The sequence below is a fragment of the Oncorhynchus clarkii genome, chromosome 16, assembly GCF_045791955.1.
Source record: "Oncorhynchus clarkii lewisi isolate Uvic-CL-2024 chromosome 16, UVic_Ocla_1.0, whole genome shotgun sequence".
Lineage (NCBI taxonomy): Eukaryota > Metazoa > Chordata > Actinopteri > Salmoniformes > Salmonidae > Oncorhynchus > Oncorhynchus clarkii.
In genome coordinates, this window is record NC_092162.1 from 19,769,217 (window position 1) to 19,791,847 (window position 22,631).

The window sequence follows — 22,631 nt, forward strand, 5'->3', positions numbered from 1 at the left end:
TATGACCAACTTTGACACATGACCAGGAGCTCTGTATCTGCACTTATCTTCTATATACACTGAATTAAATAGATTATGCAACATGCAACTATTTCAAAGATTTTACTGAGTTCATATAAGGAAATAAATTCATTAGGCCCTAATCTATTGATTTCACATGACTGGGAATACAGATATGCATCTGTTGGTCACCAATACTGTTAAAAAAGAAAGTAGGGGCATGAATCAGAAAACCAGTCAGTATCTGGTATGACTAGCATTTTCCTCATGCAGCACGACACATCTCCTTTGCATAGAGTTGATTGTGGCCTGTGGAATGTTGTCCCACTCCTCCTCAATGGCTGTGCGAAGTTGCTGGATATTGGCGGGAACAGGAACTTACATGTTGATCCAGAGCATCCCAAACATGCTCAATGGGTGACATGTCTGGTGAGTATGCAGCTCATGGAAGAACTGGATCATTTTACATTTTTTACATTTGAATCATTTAGCAGACGCTCTAATCCAGAGAGTAACGGAGACGCTGAGAGTCGAGAAGCAGGTGCAGGTGAAACATTTAATAAAACAACAAACATGGAACAAGACAATATAACAGTAGAGTCTACGCATAAATACAGGAACAATACTGACTGGGGAAAGAACCTAAGAGAGTGCCAGATATAATCAAATCAAATGTTATTAGTCACATGCGCCGAATACAACACCTTACAGTGAAATGCTTACTTACGAGCCCCTAACCAGTAATGCAGTTTTTTAAAAATACAGATAAGAATAAGAAATAAAAGTAACAAGTAATTAAAATAGTCTGGGTAGCCATTTGATTAGGTGTTCAGGAGTCTTATGTCTTGAGGGTAGAAGCTGTTTAGAAGCCTCCTGGACCTAGACTTGGCGCTCCGGTACAATTTCTGTGCTGTAGCAGAGAGAACAGTCTATAACTAGGGTGGCTGGAGTCTTTGACAAATTTTAGGGCCTTCCTCTGACACTGCCTGGTATAGAGGTCCTGGATGGCAGGAAGCTTGGCCCCAGTGATGTACTGGGCCATACGCACTACCCTCTGTAGTGCCTTGCGGTCGGAGGCCGAGCTACTCTGCGTCCTCTTCACGACTGTCTTGGTGTGCTTGGACCATGTTAGTTTGTTGGTGATGTGGACACCAAGGAACTTGAAGCTCTCAACCTGCTCCACTGCAGCCCTGTTGATGAGAATGGGGGGCGTGCTAGGTCCTCTTTTTCTTGTAGTCCACAATCATCTCCTTTGTCTTGATCACGTTGAGGAAGAGGTTGTTGTCCTGGCACCACACAGCCAGGTCTCTGACCTCCTCCCTGTAGACTGTCTCGTTGTTGTCATTGATCATGTCTACCACTGTTGTGTCATCGGAAAACTTGATGGTGTTGGAGTTGTGCCTGCCCGTGCAGTGATGAGTGAACAGGGAGTACAGGAGGGGACTGAGCATGTACCCCTAAGGGGGCCCTGTGTTGAGGATCAGCGTGGTGGATGTGTTGTTCCCTACCCTTACCACCTGGGGGCCGCCTGTCAGGAAGTCCAGGATCCAGTTGCAGAGGGAGGTGTTGTCACAAGCCAGGGCCTTGGTCACTGATCCGTCTGGAGCTGTGTTATTAAAAAATAAACGTACAGCAATGAACCCCAATCATTCTACATACCCCGCCTTTTTCTGCCAATTAACATATCGAGAGTCAGTCTATTTTACCAGGTCATGAGGGAGGTGGCGGATAATTGGTTAGAGAACCCCTTTACTGTATCCACAGTATCATTCACGAATCTCTGTTGATTATAATAGATGTCATTAATCCAATCCACATTTTTATTTATTGTCAACCACCAAAAGAACGTAGTGGTAAAGTCTTCACCTATTTGATTCATAGCTTTGTATTAATTTGTAACTTCCCTGAGGATGCCAATAGCATCCATCTAGACAAAGCTACTCCCATCCTGGTCAAAACTCCTCCTGTGCCTACTTTAGCCTCTTATAACTGGCTTCTGATGACTAACTCGAACTGGTTGGACCAATAACACCGGGGCACTAGTTCCTAACAACCCTTTCTGGTAGTTTCTGTCATATGCGTCCTTTGCTGGTATGAGCCCACCCTACATCAGTTATCAAATCAAATCAAATCAAATGTATTTATATAGCCCTTCGTACATCAGCTGATATCTCAAAGTGCTGTACAGAAACCCAGCCTAAAACCCCAAACAGCAAGCAATGCAGGTGTAGAAGCACGGTGGCTAGGAAAAACTCCCTAGAAAGGCCAAAACCTAGGAAGAAACCTAGAGAGGAACCAGGCTATGTGGGGTGGCCAGTCCTCTTCTGGCTGTGCCGGGTGGAGATTATAACAGAACATGGTCAAGATGTTCAAATGTTCATAAATGACCAGCATGGTCGAATAATAATAAGGCAGAACAGTTGAAACTGGAGCAGCAGCACAGTCAGGTGGACTGGGGACAGCAAGGAGTCATCATGTCAGGTATTCCTGGGGCATGGTCCTAGGGCTCAGGTCCTCCGAGAGAGAGAAAGAAAGAGAGAATTAGAGAGAGCATATATATGTGGGATGGCCAGTCCTCTTCTGGCTGTGCCGGGTGGAGATTATAAAAGAACATGGCCAAGATGTTCAAATGTTCATAAATGACCAGCATGGTCGAATAATAATAAGGCAGAACAGTTGAAAGAAACTGGAGCATCAGCACGGCCAGGTGGACTGGTGACAGCAAGGAGTCATCATGTCAGGTAGTCCTGGGGCATGGTCCTAGGGCTCAGGTCCTCCGAGAGAGAGAAAGAGAGAATTAGAGAACGCACACTTAGATTCACACAGGACACCGAATAGGACAGGAGAAGTACTCCAGATATAACAAACTGACCCTAGCCCCCCGACACATAAACTACTGCAGCATAAATACTGGAGGCTGAGACAGGAGGGGTCAGGAGACACTGTGGCCCCATCCGAGGACACCCCCGGACAGGGCCAAACAGGAAGGATATAACCCCACCCACTTTGCTCCAGATCCTTTCCGTTCACCCTCCCACTCCTGGGCCAGACTACACTCAATCATATGACCCACTGAAGAGATGAGTCTTCAGTAGAGACTTAAAGGTTGAGACCGAGTTTGCGTCTCTGACATGGGTAGGCAGACAGTTCCATAAAAATGGAGCTCTATAGGAGAAAGCCCTGCCGCCAGCTGTTTGCTTAGAAATTCAAGGGACAATTAGGAGGCCTGCGTCTTGTGACCGTAGCGTACGTGTAGGTATGTACGGCAGGACCAAATCAGTGAGATAGGTAGGAGCAAGCCCATGTAATGCTTTGTAGGTTAGCAGTAAAACCTTGAAATCAGCCCTTGCTTTGACAGGAAGCCAGTGTAGAGAGGCTAGCACTGGAGTAATATGATCACATTTTTTGGTTCTAGTCAGGATTCTAGCAGCCGTATTTAGCACTAACTGAAGTTTATTTAGTGCTTTATCCGGGTAGCCGGAAAGTAGAGCATTGCAGTAGTCTAACCTAGAAGTGACAAAAGCATGGATTAATTTTTCTGCATCATTTTTGGACAGAAAGTTTCTGATTTTTGCAATGTTACGTAGATGGAAAAAAGCTGTCCTTGAAATGGTCTTGATATGTTCTTCAAAAGAGAGATCAGGGTCCAGAGTAACGCCGAGGTCCTTCACAGTTTTATTTGAGACGACTGTACAACCATTAAGATTAATTGTCAGATTCAACAGAAGATCTCTTTGTTTCTTGGGACCTAGAACAAGCATCTCTGTTTTGTCCGAGTTTAAAAGTAGAAAGTTTGCAGCCATCCACTTCCTTATGTCTGAAACACATTCTTCTAGCAAGGGCAATTTTGGGGCTTCACCATGTTTCATTGAAATGTACAGCTGTGTGTCATCCGCATAGCAGTGAAAGTTAACATTATGTTTTCGAATAACATCCCCAAGAGGTAAAATACATAGTGAAAACAATAGTGGTCCTAAAACGGAACCTTGAGGAACACCGAAATTTACAGTTGATTTGTCAGAGGACAAACCATTCACAGAGACAAACTGATATCTTTCCGACAGATAAGATCTAAACCAGGCCAGAACTTGTCCATGTAGACCAATTTGGGTTTCCAATCTCTCCAAAAGAATGTGGTGATCGATGGTATCAAAAGCAGCACTAAGGTCTAGGAGCACGAGGACAGATGCAGAGCCTCGGTCCGATGCCATTAAAATGTCATTTACCACCTTCACAAGTGCCGTCTCAGTGCTATGATGGGGTCTAAAACCAGACTGAAGCATTTTGTATACATTGTTTGTCTTCAGGAAGGCAGTGAGTTGTTGCGCAACAGCCTTTTCTAAAATTTTTGAGAGGAATGGAAGATTCGATGTAGGCCGATAGTTTTTTATATTTTCTGGGTCAAGGTTTGGCTTTTTCAAGAGAGGAATTTCGGATTGTTCTTATTTTCCTCAATTAAGTTAGAAAAATAGGATGATCGAGCAGCAGTAAGGGCTCTTCGGTACTGCACGGTACTGTCTTTCCAAGCTAGTCGGAAGACTTCCAGTTTGGTGTGGCGCCATTTCCGTTCCAATTTTCTGGAAGCTTGCTTCAGAGCTCGGGTATTTTCTGTGTACCACGGAGCTAGTTTCTTATGAGAAATGTTTTTTGTTTTTAGGGGTGCAACTGCATCTAGGGTATTGCGCAAGGTTAAATGGAGTTCCTCAGTTAGGTGGTTAACTGATTTTTGTCCTCTGGCGTCCTTGGGTAGACAGAGGGAATCTGGAAGGACATCAAGGAATCTTTGTGCTGTCTGTGAATTTATAGTACGACTTTTGATGATCCTTGGTTGGGGTCTGAGCAGATTATTTGTTGCAATTGCAAACGTAATAAAATGGTGGTCCGATAGTCCAGGATTATGAGGAAAAACATTAAGATCCACAACATTTATTCCATGGGACAAAACTAGGTCCAGCGTATGACTGTGACAGTGAGTGGGTCCAGAGACATGTTGGACAAAACCCACTGAGTCGATGATGGCTCCCAAAGCCTTTTGGAGTGGGTCTGTGGACTTTTCCATGTGAATATTAAAGTCACCAAAGATTAGAATATTATCCGCTATGACTACAAGGTCCGATAGGAATTCAGGGAACTCAGTGAGGTTATAGGTGCTGTTAGGTTAACAATTTTCTCCTGTACTTCCAAACCTAAGTCAGTCACATCAACGATTACCTTTCAGCCATTCTTTGACTCCTTATTCTGTAAGACACTCTTCAGTGTATTATATAGTTTATCTTTTACTTTTTATCAATGACAATGGCGTCATATAATTAGTACCGGCAGGTGGTGGATCTGGATGTATCAGAAAGATTACCAAGACTATGATGCAGCTCAGAGTCCCTACTCTTCCCAAAAACCGCCAACCCTCTCTTGCCCTTAAGTCGATCTGCTAGGTACCACCCCATACTCACACCTCTAGGGGCACACACAGTGTTGAACTGTCGGGATAGGGAATCTTCGTTAAGGAGGTAATCCCCGGACCCTGTTGGTACTCGGTTCTTCTCCTAACTCTGTGTGTGTGAGCAGCAGTGCTTGTATGTGTACAGTGGGGCAAAAAAGTATTTAGTCAGCCACCAATTGTGCAAGTTCTCCCACTTAAAAAGATGAGAGAGGCCTGTCATTTTCATCATAGGTACACTTCAACTATGACAGACAAAATGCGGAAACAAAATCCAGAAAATCACATTGTAGGATTTTTAATGACAAGAACCATCAGTAACCATCAGGCCATAGTGGAGTTTGGAGTGTGACTGTTTGAGGTTGTGGACAGGTGTCTTTTATACTGATAACAAGTTCAAACAGGTGCCATTAATATAGGTAACGAGTGGGAGGACAGAGGAGCCTCTTAAAGAAGAAGTTACAGGTCTGTGAGAGCCAGAAATCTTGCTTGTTTGTAGGTGACCAAATACTTATTTTCCACCATAATTTGCAAATAAATTCATTAAAAATCCTACAATGTGATTTTCAGGATTTTTTTTCTCATTTTGTCTGTCATAGTTGAAGTGTACCTATGATGAGAATTACAGGCCTCTCTCATCTTTTTAAGTGGGAGAACTTGCACAATTGGTGGCTGACTAAATACTTTTTTGCCCCACTGTATATCTTCAACTTCTAGGTCTACCTGTTCTGGTCCCTAACTCTGGCATTCTATTTTTTTCTACCTGATTAGCTAGAATGTCATCCATTATTTAAAGACATATATCTTAGTAAACCAACTCTAGGGATAATATTTTGACCTAATATTTTACTAACCATAATCGTGTCCGCCAAGTAAGTTTGGAACGCTTCTACCCATTTGCTATATTTATCTATTATAAAAAAAATGTAAGTAGTTCGTTATCACATAGGCCACAACGTCTTTCCTAACCTGCTCCACCATCTTTATTCTACAAAATGTTGTCTAATTACCTGTACCATCCCTCCTATTGATACGTGACTCTGCCCATGTATCAATATTGCTGCATACCTAAACAATGACTTAGGTAGTATGGGCAACTTATCCTTGTACCAAAACTCTTCTGAATCCCCAAAATCCAGTTTTAGGATGTGCGACTCCTTCTAATGCACTTGCTACATCCCTCTGTGTCCATGCCCTATAGACTTCTATCGTGTCTGGTGTGTGTGTGGGAATTGGGGAATTGGGGTATCTGCTCATCGTCTTCTAATTATTCTGTGTCACTTCTGTCTTCTCTCAATCCTGGCTTATTATGAGATTCTAACCTTCGTAATGCTCCAGGTCTCCTGCTCCTCACTCCCAGTCTCTCCCTTTCATTCTCCTCAAATTCCTTCAGCTTTCTCTCTATCTTGCTCATTTGCTGGCCACCTTCCCTCCTTCTCCTCATACTCCCAAACCATCAAGGTCACCTTAGGCCTCCGCATAGGGCGGCGGAGCCCTTCTCCGTCTGCCTTTTCTACTATCTGTCTGTCGCTCCTTCCCACAACCGTCAGTATCAAATATAGGTTGTTTCCAAATATAGACTAAATGTCTCACTGTCTCCCTGTCTGAACTCATGGATTTGAGAAAAATCACGTCTATGGTAGTAATCTCTAAGTGTCAAATGTCTTACACTGCATACAACAACAGCTGACTACCTAAAGGAAAATAAAACTTTGCTAGATTTCTAAACATTACTTTAAGCCACCTTAAAATCAGTATTACAAATTACCTTAAATTCATTATTCAAATGGCCCTCCCATGAGGCTGATCAGACCACAAAGAAAAGCCATGATAGAGGTCAAAAGTCATACCACCCTTTCACAGTAATGTTTCTTACTATATTTGACAAATTAAAGAAAAACCATCAAACATTTTCTACATGTTGTATCCCAGGTTCCCAAAACATTCCTTTATCAAAAATAATTCCCGTGTTTAATTAAAATTCAGAAAATAAAACTTTTAAAATTCCTTTAAGATATCGTCTCTCTAGGAAAAATGGAAATCTCCTCAAACCCCTAGGATAAAAACAAACAAAACATTTCCAGACCTTTTCAATGTAGTAGAAATATGCCTCTATCTCACTCACTCCCTTCAAGATTACAGCCCTCAGAAAACATTTCCAAAGAGAGACAATGAATCACTCCTTTTCCCAGAAAAAAACACTTGGTCAGCATTCATTATACTACCCCGATTCAGAAACCCAAACGTTGACTACAAACAAAACCTAATAATAATGATAATTCCATTGTACTCTCTCCAATCATTAGTTTCACATTTCCTCAATGGTTATATGTACTCAATTGAACATGCGCTACCCTTGGACACAATACTGTACTTTAAATCTATGAAATTTCCCTACTACTTGACTAGTTTGCTTAGGCTGAGATATGAACCTGAGTCTCACGCATGGTAGGCAAGAAATCTACCGTTGGACCACCAGCACTTTTTGAAATGATAGAGACTCCACGCAAATAACTATTTTTTATAATTGTCTGTAGTCATAAAATCAGTCATTACTACCGAGACAATTCCCAGAAAATAGCCCTAATTTAAAGGTCCAAGCATTTCCCCAGCGAGGATTCTCCTTACTCTCTCTCTCGTTGTCTCTGCCTCGCTCTTTCTCTCTGTATGTCCCCTTATCTTCTATTTTCCTTTCCTCTCTTGACTCTTGTCACTCTCTCTATCTCCTACTCAGAATTTAGGAATAATTACTATTATGACTTTTGATAAGTTATTAGGTCTCACACGCACATCATTTTTTCCCTGCTGATATCCTTCTTGTAACTTTCTCTCACCGATTCTCTACACTTGCCTTTTTGCTCCTACTACTCCTTTCGCTCTCTCATTCGCCTACGTTCCCTCTTCCGTCTCTCCCTAAACTGTCTCTGTCTACTGTTCCTTGGTGGGGCCTTACAATCCTCTGCCATGTGGCCTGTTTTATTGCAGTTGTAGCACTTTCTGTCCTCGGGTTCTATCCACTTTCTACTCTCCCTGTTTCCCCCTTTCGCTTTAAAACCCTTCCTGCTCTTTCCTGCAATTTCCCCAAGAGTGGCGATCAAATGTTCTGCTCCTGTCTGTTCTTTCTTACTTTTCTTTTCCTTGCCATTATGCTCATGGTGTCTAGCATACCTTTTTACTTTGGCTAATGTGGCTGTTCCCCACCCTATCAGAGTCTCTTTTATGATTTGGCAAATGTCAGGCTTCATACCACTCAAGAAGGCTATTTTTAACTGTTGGTGGTAAGGTCCGTCCTCTCCCTGTCTAGGATCTACCAGTCCACTATTAGCATTGAACACGTCTCTCATTCTCTGTAAATACTGGCTAACAGTTTCCCCATCCCCTTGTTTACACTCATGTATCTTTGAAAAGTCTGCATGTCTACGGTAATAGTCCCTAAGATTATTACAGAGCTGTGTCAATTTGTCTGCATAATCCCCATCTCCTGCCCATGGTAAAAACCGGTCCTCCTCCTTGCCCTGGAACCCAGGCTCCCCTCACTGCTGCCCAGTCTTTCCCCACTATCGGTTGGACAGCCATTTCCAATTCTCCTGTATTTAGTTTAAAACTCTCGGTCAGTCGCTCCATATCGCTCCTAAACCCTTCTATTATTACCTTCTACTCTTTTCCGGGCCTCTGACAGCCACACCCTGGCTGTATCCAAACCTTCTGATTGTTGTCTCTGGATGTTATTACCACAGGTTTCATGCATCTGTTCTATTATAACCTCCAGCTTGTCCACATCTAGACGCCCCATGAACCCGTATTTCTGTCTCCATTTCGGACCATAATACCCATTCCTCTTATCCTCAGACTGCATATACTCTCATCCCTGGTTAATTCCGGGACCTCCTTTGAGGACCACCCATGTTTATTCAATTACTGTTATGCTTATTCTCACAATCGATGTGTGTACTTACTCAATTATTACATTTATTTTGTAATATGTATTCTCACTTTCTATGGGTATAACCTCCTTCCTCCTGTTTGGAATAATCAGACCTATTTTGCGCGCCTCCGGTAGATCTCGACTATCCTCTCCAAAACGTATTTCGACAGGGGATCTATATTCATACAAATTATGTCCCTTATAATTTTTATTATTATATTTCGCCTTCTACATTACGTTTTCCGGCTACTGTACTTCAACCCGTTTTACTTTTAGGTCTTACTGTTCGACATTGTACTTCAACATTTCTTAATTAGATCTGTGACCCAGTGCCGCCAACACTAACATAGATACTTTTGTCATAAACTTTCTCTACATTAGATTATATGGACAGTTAAAATCCTCCCTCACATTTATCTTGATCAATGCTTACATTTTTTGTAAGTTTAGAATTTAACCCCAAACTACTGAATAAAGATCACTGACCGTATCTTGCAGCTGAGAATTCAATGTTGGTTGGATTTCGTCACTGTTTTCTGTCGTGTACCAGTTTGCAACCGGCCTGAAATGGAACCTCAATTTCCAGAGGTCAGGTCTTTAACTTCAGATCTCTGATCTGTCCGTGCACGGTTTTCGGCACTCCCATGGGATGACAGAAAACAGGTATTGAAATCTGTCTCGAAGGACCAAGCTGTCAGGTGTCACATTCTGACCTTAGTTCCTTTGTTTAGTCTTTGTTTTAGTATGGTCAGGGCGTGAGTTGGGTGGGCAGTCTATGTGTGTTTTTCTATGTTGGGGTTTTGAGTTCTGCCTAGTATGGTTCTCAATCAGAGGCAGCTGTCAATCGTTGTCCCTGATTGAGAATCATACTTAGGTAGCCTGGGTTTCACTTTTGGTTTGTGGGTGTTTGTTTCCGTGTGAGTGTTTGGGCCACACGGTACTGTTTCGGTTTTTGTTTTGTTCACATCGTTTATTGTTTTGTATTTCAGTGTTCAGTTTGTTTTGAAAAATCATCATGAACACTTACCACGCAGCGCTTTGGTCCGATCCTTCTTCCACCTCTGAATGCGGTTACATCAGGAGAATTTTCAATCCCAATGATAATAACAATCAATCAATAGCTTTGACCAATCCCCGGGGTTTGTAAGACCATGGGTTTAATAATAATTAGTCAAAGACTCAGCTTATGCAAAAGGTCAGTACAGTTTATTCACGAGAACGTTCTGAAGTCCACAATATAAAGACATCCATTTTATAGTGGCACACATACTTCCACACAAACAGTAGATATCATACACACATACATACACACGAACAGTATGTATCCTACACACATACTGTATCACTACCCAGCCGACAAAGATTATGGAGACCGTGAGAAGCACTCCCTGTCCTCCTCCAAGATTAGGGAGGCCGTGAGAAGTACTCCCTGCCCTCTCCCAAATCTCTCAGTGGCCCCTAGCCAAGGTCGGCACCAAATTTTGCTCAGACAGTCTGTGTTTAAGATACTATAAACAATATATTGTACAGATATATTGTTTTACCCTAATTCTGACTAAAACTACACACATCATTAATTATAACTTTACTGACTATAATCAATTTCGTACAATTATATGGTTTCAGGGTGGAATATTCTAAATCAGTAATTTAAACATGTAAATTCCATTATCAGGTGTTTAGTCCCAGGGTCCTTAGCTTACTGATGAACTTTGAGGGCCCTATGGTGTTGAATGCTGAGCTGTAGTCAATGAATAGCATTCTCACATAGGTGTTCCTTTTGTCCAGGTGGGAAAGGGCAGTGTGGAGTGCAATAGAGATTGCATCATCTGTGGATCTGTTGGGGCGGCATGCAAATTGGAGTGGGTCTCGGGTTTCTGGGATAATGGTGTTGATGTGAGCCGTGACCAGCCTTTCAAAGCAGTTGGTAGTCGTTTAGGGTTGGTAGTCGTTTAGGCAGGCACTATGGTGGTCTGCTTAAAACATGTTGGTATTACAGACTCAGACAGGGAGAGGTTGAAAATGTCAGTGAAGACACTTGCCATTTGGTCAGCGCATGCTGGCAGTACACATCCTGGTAATCCGTCTGGCCCTGCAACCTTGTGAATGTTGACCTGTTTAAAGGTCTTACTCACATTGGCTGCGGAGAGCGTGATCACACAGTCTTCCAGAACAGCTGGTGCTCTCATGCATGTTTCAGTGTTATTTGCCTCGAAGTGAGCATAGAAGTTGTTTAGCTCGTCAGGTAGGCTCGTGTCACTGGGCAGCTCTCGTCTGGGCTTCCCTTTGTAGTCTGTAAAGGTTTGCAAGCCCTGTCAGAGCCGGTGTAGTACGATTCAATCTTAGTCCTGTATTGATGCTTTGCCTGTTTGATGGTTCATCGGAGGGCATAGCGGGATTTCTTATAAGCTTCAGGGTTGGAGTCCCGCTCCTTGAAAGCAGCAGCTCTAGCCTTTAGCTCAGTGCGGATGTTGCCTGTAATCCATGGCTTCTGGTTGGGGTATGTACGTACGGTCACTGTGGGGGACAACGTAATCGATGCACTTATTGATGAAGCCAATGACTGATGTGGTTTACTCCTCAATGCCATCGGAGGAATCCCGGAACATATTCCAGTCTGTGCTAGCAAAACAGTCCTGTAGCTTAGCATCTGCTTCATCTGACCACTTTTTTTTATTGATCTAGTCATTGGTGCTTCCTGCTTTAATTTTTGCTTGTAAGCAGGAATCAGGAGGATAGAATTATGGTCAGATTTGCCAAATGGAGGGCGAGGGAGATCTTTTTTTTACATTGTGTTATTGATTGTATGTTTGTTTATTCCATGTGTAAGTCTGTGTTGTTGTTTGTGTCACACTGCTTTGCTTTATCTTGGCCAGGTCGCAGTTGTAAATGAGAACTTGTTCTCAACTGGCCTACCTGGTGAAATGAAATAAAATACAATTATTTCAGCTCAGGAAACATGGGACCAACATGTAAAGGTTCATATTTTTGTTCAGTGTAGAATCATGCACCACCACAAAAACACATTTACTCACGCTATTTCACTCACACATCCCCGCTCTCTACAGAGCGCAAACATCTCCTTCTTATTCTATATCTTTTTTTCTACTACAATATGTGCTCGTTCCTCTTATCCAGTGCCATATACATATGAAAATATATAAATACACAATTATGAGTGCTTTTTTTTATCCAATATCGTCTTTGTATCTTCACAAACAAGCAGACTTGGCATGGCATGATGCCTGAGATGGCAAGAAGAGACTGAAGATACTGTGGTGACAAGAATAGATTAAAGATACAGATCACAGTCATTCGAACAGGAACACTCCCCTCACTGCAATTACTATGGATAGTTACAGAAGTTTGTTTATTGGTAAGAGACTGAATGTAAGTATATAGTAGTACAGACAGTATGATCAATGTTATTATTGTTTATGTAATTCCCAACAAGATTAGAGGAATATCAGGCTTGCCTACAAAAAAGATCACACAGTTAATTACCATTATAACCAAACTAAATGTCAAAGGTCAACAGAACATTTTTTATTTAATTAAATATAGATATGATTTAAACAAAGTGGATGATAAACTCTTAATTAAAGCAGGCAACTGTCAATCATCTGACAACTCAATAGCTCTTTGCTCTACACATTTTACACTGTATGTTAGTGTTGAATCTATTTAAAGTTGAATGACGGTTACAGAGCACACCACCCACTTAATCAACTCTTCAAGTCCCCCACAAACTGCTCTTATAAAAAAAAAAACACATCCTCCACCTCATACGACAGCGCGGGTGATAGCTATCCGAATAAAGTCACAATCTGGATCCTCCTCCCACTTTCAGTTTCAGGCATCAAGTTGTTTTGTCATAGAGACCTCAGTCAAGCTCATTTTTGTACAAGACCAGGTCAGGTCAAAGTAGAGCAACGTAATGCCATACCTGATCGATGTTAACAACAGACGTGTCCCAGGGAATACAGAAGTATGTGGCTGCTCCTCACCATTGTCCTGTCTTACAGTATCGTCTGCCTGAATGGGAATCATACCACAACAGGTAAACACCTCATTTACAATGAACATTTATCTAACTTGATAAACAGTTCTACTGCTTGTATAACACCACATTAGCAGAAGCCTACAAGACATACCCTTTTGAAAAACCTGGCACACACCTGGGCCACGTTCAGTTGCTAAACGTTGTCGAATGTTGCAGACAGAAATGCCATGAATAGAGCAGACATGATTCCTTTGTTCTACATGTCAGAGACGCATGTTTGTTCTACGTAACCTATTTCTATCTGAACATTCCAAAATGTGTCCTGCTGAACTCGCCTCTTTTTTGTAAGCTTTGTGTTAATTAACTCACTTATCACCATCACATGTGTCAGGTTTAGTTCCACTGATCAAGAACAAGAGTAAATCCTTTAAAAAATATATATATAACAACAAATGGCATGGGTTTACAGTTAAACAATTTGGAGAATAAATTATAAACTTTAAATATGAGAAACAAAATATTACCAAATTATCAAATAAATGTAATATTGACTGATGACTATTGTAAGTTGAGGGTGTCTGTGTGTAGTCTGTAATGGTTTGCAAGCCATTACAGATTCTGTGTGAAATAAATGTGATGTAACACACATGTAATTCATTCTTTGCTAAATACATTTTGTATTTCTTGGTAAGGAAGCGTATTAATTTGGTCACACCTCTGTTTAATCCTACAGTGCATCAAAACATGTAATTTATATATTTTACATATTGTTTTTGAATTTGTATGTGAAATGTGTATTTCTCTGTGGTGTGCGAGATAAGGATATTGTGGTTAGTGTAGCAGGGTTTTCCAAACTCAGTCCTGAGCCCCCCCCCCCCCCCCCCCCCCCCTTGGTGCACATTTTTGTTTTTTTGCCCTAGCACTACACATCTTATTCAAATAACCAACTCATCATTAAGCTTTCAAAACTAAACGTGCACCCAGGGGGGGCCCCATGACTGAGTTTGGGAAACCCTGGTGTAAAGCACCATTGTGTGATTTCAGTGCTTATACAGTTGTATTTCATGTGGACTCTTCCAGGTCATGAATATAGCCTTGACTGTGTAAGTGATTACCTGTTCACCATTAACTGTTCCCTGAGCATCCTGCCAGAGGTTGCTCATACAGACCAGTCCTCTTACTGGCTGCGCATTGAGGACCTCTCTTTCGGGACGGTATTTGATGGGTGAGACCCCCACTATTTCATATTGCTAAAACTTGAGTACATTAATTTAAATGTATTAGTATTGTGGTTCTCAACCTTTTTTGGTTAATGTACCCCTAGTCTACCCCCCTACCACATTTGCTCTGCCTGGAGTACCGACTAAGTAACCCCTCATGTGCATTTTAGCAGTGGGCTATGTTCTTATTATTCTTCCCAAGTACCCCCTGTGGATAGGCCATGTACCCCAGGTTAAGAACCACTGTATACACAGTACACACTGAGGCAATGTGTGTAAATGATATGTTATGACTTCATATTGTTTCCCGCTTTATTTGTTTCCTGTTCACTTCCACTCATTACACAGTGGTGAGCTGAAGAAAACCGATGGCTATTACTCCTGTTCATTGGACACTTCCCATCCAGATCCTGACGTTGATCCAGATCCTGATGAGGAGTCCGATTTTTTTTTTGACACTTCAAGATTTAAGATCACTCTCTATCACAACAGAAGCAATGGACATGTAAGCGCCACCTTGCTGGATAAGGAATACATGCCAGTAAAGCATAGTAAGTGCTTATTACAGAATTACAATACAAAACATGACTTTGTGATATGCCTACCCATATGCAAACTTCAATTGACAAGCATAGCTACTTGTTGAAGTTGTTGGTTCGGGAAGCTAGGTAACACTTTACTTTAACAGTGTCATTATTACTGTGCAACTAACTCAAGTAATTACAGTATACCAAGTATTGTAACTACAGCGTAATAATGAATAATGACAATACTTGGTACACTGTAATTACAGGAATCTGTACACAGTAATAAGGGCACTGTAAAGTAAAGCATAACCGGCCAGTCCTTGCAATTCTGCCACCCTAGGCTAGACCAAAAAATGCTGCCCCCCAAAACTAGAATAGTCCCAGTAGGCAAAATTAAATTGAAAAGATGTCATACAGACGTATTTTCCAGACGTTGAAGTTAGGTTCAATTTAGGTCTTGAATGAAAAGTGAAAAGGTATTTTTCATATGTTTAAAATACATATTTTCCAGGACGTTGACATCAGGTTAATTTTGTGGTTCTGAATAAAAGTTGGATACGGATACAAACTTGAAACCACTGATCATAACAATGGGGTGAAACTCCTGGACAACAGTTGTGATTGTCCATGACATATTGTCCATTTTACCTTGACCTGTCCTGTTTGTAGGATATGATGTTTGTTAAACATAACAGCGCATTTTGTATTTGATTGAGCACCATTTAGGTTAGGCTATTTGATCAGAGAAACCTGCACGATGTAAAAAAGTGTCCATCTCATTACATTGTCATACATTTTATCTCCAGCCTGTGGGCTAAAGAAAAGTCTACATACTCTTTCAACCATATCCTATATCTGCTACATAATTTATGTGAGATTATTTTTTTGCGTAACGTTGGTGGAGCGGCGCAGCGATGCTTCTCTCCAACAGCACCCTGGATAGGCGCGCTGGGAATGGACACTGCTTATCACAGGGCGGCATCAGCGCTCACCTAAAAAACACATATGCCACTGGTTGAGAGAAATTGTCATTGTTTTTGGGCAGAATTATGTGAGATTTTAAATGTTGTTGTTGGAGATGCGTCTTGGGTCAGTTTAGCTCAGAAAATGCCGCCCTCGTCAACCTGCTGCCGTAGACGACCGCTTAATGCTGCCCAATGAGCAGACCGGCTGTGGGAAGCTTTTCTTTTTGTGGACACTTTAATTCCATCCCAAATCTTTGACATAAGTGTCTTTCTCTCCCCAGTCAAACCCAATGCACCATTCAATCTCACCGTCAACCGGATGTCAAGTCAACACCGTGTTACCTGGATGAGTAGCTATGAGAAGTATCTACAATTTGGCAATCTTCTGTCTGACAACCTGAAGTATCAACTCTGGTTCTACAGAAGTGGCCACCAAGGCAAAGTAAGACACTCAAATACGGCTAAAGATGTTTCTAAAATAAAGCCGGAGAATAAATGGATCTATTTCCTCGTATTTTCCCCCACAGGTTGTCGAAGTTTGCCACTCAACTAACATCTCAGTGAACAATGAAAATTTTGAGCCAGACACAGAGTACATTGTAAACGTGAGGTCCATCCCCAACCAACAACAGTATCAAGGCCAGTGGAGTGAATGGGCAACGGAGGTTCGTTGGAGGACTGATCCCACACAAAAAGGTATGGTTCCGTCAAGACATTAGGCACTTTACTAGAACAATTTGAGCCCACTCCTTGCCTGTGCTGTGTTTCTACAGGCTAATGCTGTTACAATGTTCTTTGTCCCCTTAGTCGGAGAATTTCCAACAAACACATTTACTGCCATTTTATGTGTGCTGGTTCCAGTACTGCTAATTCTGTGCTACATTCCAATTGTAAGGTACGTTTGGATTACCTTACCTTTGGTGACATCTACAGTGGGTGGAAGAACAGATGTCTTTTATCATGTAATTCATGGGGTGTGGATACGTCTCATATATTGCAGGTTGAATAAATCCACCTTCATCCCAACTCCAGCACCATACTTCCAGTCCCTTTACGCTGACTGTGAGGGGGACTTCAGGGTAAGAAAGACTTATGTCACCCTTGATGCATTTAATACTTCTCAACGAGAAGTGAACATTACACTAACACACTCTGTGGTGATTGTGGTTGTAGAGCTGGGTTGTGACCCCAGGCTCTGGGGCAGACTTATTCAAGACAGAGGAAACCTTGCAAATCGACACCCTGACTGAGACCATACCGGTCCGGGATGATGACCACTCCTCACTGGTGCCCCATCACATGATCCAGGAGGGCCCCAGCGACAACCTGTCTAACCCAGCGTCTGATGCGCTTTTCCTGGGCATTGCTTATGCTGTATCTCTGAGGTCACCACTCCCGGCACCCAGAGGCCCACTGAAGAGTGTGTCTCTGAGTGAGCCAGAGAGCACCATCGAAGCAGACTCGGGGTGTTGGCTGCACAGCACCACATCTCTGGAGCGGGAGAGTGCTTGGTACAGCAACGTGAACAGCAGCAGTGACTACTGCACCTTATCAGACACTGGGAATTGTCAGGAAGTTACCCCTAGAGTCTATTGACGCACCGGTGCGTCAATCTAAGCAACATAATACAAAATCCCCATCCAAATCAGTCAGTTTAAGCTAGAGATATGTTTTTTGTATGGGCTGCGTCTCAATCCACCAGATCTGCCCATGTCTCCCTTCCACATCTGCGGTGGAAATTGGCAGAGCTACAGCGCTGTTAGTCAGACCAGGAGACATCCCGAAAATCGGTGACGAAAACATTGTTTTAAGGTAACCCATACAAATGAATGGAAATATGGAGGTAGTTTTGTGCCAACAAAATTAAGGGGTTAAATGTGTAAAAAAAAAAAAGCATATATTATATATAATGAACAAAAATATAAATGCAACATATAAAGTGTTGATCCGATGTTTCATGAGCTGAAATAAAGGATCCCAGAAATTTTCCATACACAAAAAGCTTATTTCTCTCAAAATTTGTGCACAAATTTGTTTACATCCCTGCTAGTGAGCATTTCTCCTTTACCAAGATAATCCACCTACCCGACAGGTGTGGCATATCAAGAAGCTGATTAAACAGCATGATCATTACACCCTGTGCTTGGGACAATAAAAGGCCATTCTAACATGTGCTGTTTTGTCACACCACACAATTGTTTTGCCACAGATGCCTGAAGTTTTGAGGGAGCATGCAATTGGCATGCTGGCTGTAGGAATGTCCACCAGAGCTGTTGCTAGAGAATTGAATGTTAATTTCTCTACCATAAGCTGCCTCCAATGTCATTTTAGAGAATTTGGCAGCATGTCCAACCGGCGTTACAAGCGCAGACCACGTGTAACCACGCCAGCTCAGGACCTCCACATCTGGCTTCTTGACCTGTGGGATTGTCTGTGACCAGCCACCCAGACAGTTGATGAAGAGGAGAATTTCTATCTTGTTAGGAAAAACTCATTCTGATTAGCTGGGCCTGGCTCCCCAGTGGGTGGGCCTGGCTCCCTAGCTGGTGGGCTTATGCCTTCCCAGGCCCACCCATGGCTGTGCCCCTGCCCAGTCATGTGAAATCCATAGATTAGGGCCTAATGAATATATTTCAAAATACTCATTTCCTTCCTCAGTAAAATCATTGAAATTGTTGCATGTTGTGTTTATATTTTTGTTCAGTATATATATATTTCCTAAGCTTTCTTATATCTCCTAGATATAGGACAGACACTTCAAAACCCTATTCCTTCTGATATATTTTTTGACTGTCTTTTTATCCATTCATGAATGTGTTATTTGATGAGTTTCTATGGGCTGTCGTAGTAAAGACCAAATTCAATATTTTAACAAATACATAAAAAAAGATAGGACCCTAAAGGGGTCCTAAAATTCTAAATCAAATGGCTAAATGATCCCACCCTCACAGCACTTTTTTTGCCCCAGCACTACGCAGCTGATTCAAATAATCAAAGCTTCATGATGGGACCGAGTTTGGGAAACCCCTGGTCAAGACACTTCTCTAATTCAATCAATGATTTATATAAACCCTGGATTGCTGATGCCACGTATTGGTCATTGAGAGGCTTTGAAGCCACCGGTCGGCCATATTGCCACTCCCTAATAAGAGCAGTCCTCCATAGGAATTAATGGAATTCTACAGTATTTCAATTAAATGTTTCAAGGATAAATGTTATCTTTTGTTGTAGTGGGGACAGTAACATCTAAATATATATGTATATATACACTGCTCAAAAAAATAAAGGGAACACTAAAATAACACATCCTAGATCTGAATGAATGAAATATTCTTATTAAATACTTTTTTCTTTACATAGTTGAATGTGCTGACAACAAAATCACACAAAAATGATCAATGGAAATCAAATGTATCAACCCATGGAGGTCTGGATTTGGAGTCACACTCAAAATTAAAGTGGAAAACCACACTACAGGCTGATCCAACTTTGATGTAATGTCCTTAAAACAAGTAAAAATGAGGCTCAGTAGTGTGTGTGGCCTCCACGTGCCTGTATGACCTCCCTACAATGCCTGGGCATGCTCCTGATGAGGTTGCGGATGGTCTCCTGAGGGATCTCCTCCCAGACCTGGACTAAAGCATCCGCCAACTCCTGGACAGTCTGTGGTGGATGGAGCGAGACATGATGTCCCAGATGTGCTCAATTGGATTCAGGTCTGGGGAACGGGCGGGCCAGTCCATAGCATCAATGCCTTCCTCTTGCAGGAACTGCTGACGCACTCCAGCCACATGAGGTCTAGCATTGTCTTGCATTAGGAGGAACCTAGGGCCAACCGCACTAGCATATGGTCTCACAAGGGGTCTGAGGATCTCATCTCGGTACCTAATGGCAGTCAGGCTACCTCTGGCGAGCACATGGAGGGCTGTGCGGCCCCCCAAAGAAATGCCACCCCACACCATGACTGACCCACCACCAAACCGGTCATGCTGGAGGATGTTGCAGGCAGCAGAACGTTCTCCACGGCGTCTCCAGACTCTGTCACGTCTGTCACATGTGCTCAGTGTGAACCTGCTTTCATCTGTGAAGAGCACAGGGCACCAGTGGCAAACGTCCTGCACGGTGTTGGGCTGTAAGCACAACCCCCACCTGTGGATGTCGGGCCCTCATACCACCCTCATGGAGTCTATTTCTGACCGTTTGAGCAGACACATGCACATTTGTGGCCTGCTGGAGGTCATTTTGCAGGGCTCTGGCAGTGCTCCTCCTGCTCCTCCTTGCACAAAGGCGGAGGTAGCGGTCCTGCTGCTGGGTTGTTGCCTTCCTACGGCCTCCTCCACGTCTCCTGATGTACTGGCCTGTCTCCTGGTAGCGCCTCCATGCTCTGGACACTACGCTGACAGACACAGCAAACCGTCTTGCCACAGCTCGCATTGATGTTCCATTCTGGATGAGCTGCATTACCTGAGCCACTTGTGTGGGTTGTAGACTCCCTCTCATGCTACCACTAGAGTGAAAGCACCGCCAGCATTCAAAAGTGACCAAAACATCAGCCAGGAAGAATAGGAACTGAGAAGTGGTCTGTGGTCACCACCTGCAGAACCACTCCTTTATTGGGGGTGTCTTGCTAATTGCCTATAATTTCCACCTGTTGTCTATTCCATTTGCACAACAGCATGTGAAATTTATTGTCAATCAGTGTTGCTTCCTAAGTGAACAGTTTGATTTCACAGAAGTGTGATTGACTTGGAGTTACATTGTGTTGTTTAATTGTTCCCTTTATTTTTTTGAGCAGTGTGTATATATATATATATATATTACCAATCAAACATTTTGATACACTTACTCATTCGAGGGTTTTTCTTTATTTTTACTATTTTCTACATTGTAGAATAATAGCAAAGACATCAAAACTATGTAATAACACATATAGAATCATGTAGCAACCAAAAAATGTTTAAAAAATCAAAATATATTTTTTATTGGAGATTCCTCAAAGTAGCCACCCTTTGCCTTGATGACAGCTTTGCACACTCTTGCCATTATCTCAACCAGCTTCACCTGGAATGCTTTTCCAACAGTCTTGAAGGAGTTCTCACATATGCTGAGCACTTGTTGGCCGCTTTTCCTTCACTCTGCAGTCCAACTCATCCCAAACCATCTCAATTGGGTTGAGGTCGGGTGATTGTGGAGGCCAGGTCATCTGATGCAGCACTCTATCACTCTCCTTCTTGGTCAAATAGCCCTTACACAGCCTGGAGGTGTGTTGGGTCATTGTCCTGTTAAAAAACAAATGATAGTCCCACTAAGCGCAAACCAGATGGGATGGCGTATCGCTGCAGAATGCTGTGGTAGCCATGCTGGTTAAGTGTGCCTTGAATTCTAAATAAATCACAGACAGTGTCACCAGCAAAGCACCCCCACACCATCCCACCTCCTCATCCATGTTTCACGGTGGGAACCACACTGGCGCCTCGGCAAGGCAATCAAACAAGCAAAGCGTCAGTACAGAGACAAAGTAGAGTCGCAATTCAATGGCTCAAACACGAGATGAATGTGGCAGGGTCTACAGACAATCACGGATTACAAAAAGAAAACCAGCCCCGTCGCGTACACCAGTGTCTTGCTCCCAGACAAATGAAACAACTTCTTTGCGCGCTACCAAAGACTGTGGGCTCTCCTTCTCTGTGGCCGACGTGAGTAAAACATTTAAACTTGTTAACCCTCGCAAGGCTGCTGGCCCAGACGGCATCCCTAGCCGCATCCTGAGGTCATGCGCAGACCAGCTGGCTGGTGTGTTTATGGACATATTCAATCAATCCCTATCCCTGTCTGCTGTCCCCACATGCATCAAAATGGCTACCATTGTTCCTGTTCCCAAGAAAGCTAAGGTAACTGAACTAAATGACTATTACCCTGTAACACTCACTTCTGTCATCATGAAGTGCTTTGAGAGACTAGTCAAGGGTCATATCACCTCCACCCTACCTGATACCCTAGACCCACTCCAATTTGCTTACCCCCAATAGGTCCACAGACGATGCAATCACCATCACACTGCACACTGCCCTATCCCATCTGGAGAAGAGGAATACCTATGTAAGAATGCTGTTCATTGACTACAGCTCAGCATTCAACACCATAGTACCCTCTAAACTCATCATTAAGCTTGAGACCCTGAGTCTTGACCGGCACCCTGTGCCACTGGGTCCTGAACTTTCTAATGGGCCACCCCGCAGGTGGTGAAGGTAGGTAGGAAACAACATCTCCACCCCGCTGATCCTCAACACTGGGGCACCACAAGGGTGCGTTCTCAGCTCTCTCCTGTACTCCCTGTTCACCCATGACTGCGTGCCTCGGAGTGTGGTGTCAGGGAAATAACCTCTCACTCAATGTCAACAAAGCAAAGGAGATGATTGTGGACTTCAGGAAACAGCAGAGGGAGCACCCCACTATCCACATCGACGGGACAGTAGTGGAGAAAGTGGAAAGTTTTAAGTTTCTCGGCGTACACATCACAGGCAAACTGAAATGGTCCACCCACACAGACATGG

General features: G+C 42.8%; 1 protein-coding gene across 1 annotated transcript; it reads left to right on the plus strand.

The window, feature by feature from the left end:
- The first annotated feature begins 13,247 nt into the window (after nt 1–13,247).
- On the plus strand, nt 13,248–21,674 carry LOC139367499 (interleukin-21 receptor). Its single transcript, XM_071105729.1, has 8 exons — nt 13,248–13,422; nt 14,446–14,590; nt 14,934–15,136; nt 16,359–16,519; nt 16,605–16,773; nt 16,885–16,972; nt 17,078–17,156; nt 17,251–21,674. Exons 1-8 carry the CDS (start codon nt 13,353–13,355, stop codon nt 17,671–17,673), a joined length of 1,338 nt encoding a protein of 445 aa, XP_070961830.1. The 5' UTR covers nt 13,248–13,352; the 3' UTR covers nt 17,674–21,674.
- Nucleotides 21,675–22,631: the final 957 nt, after the last annotated feature.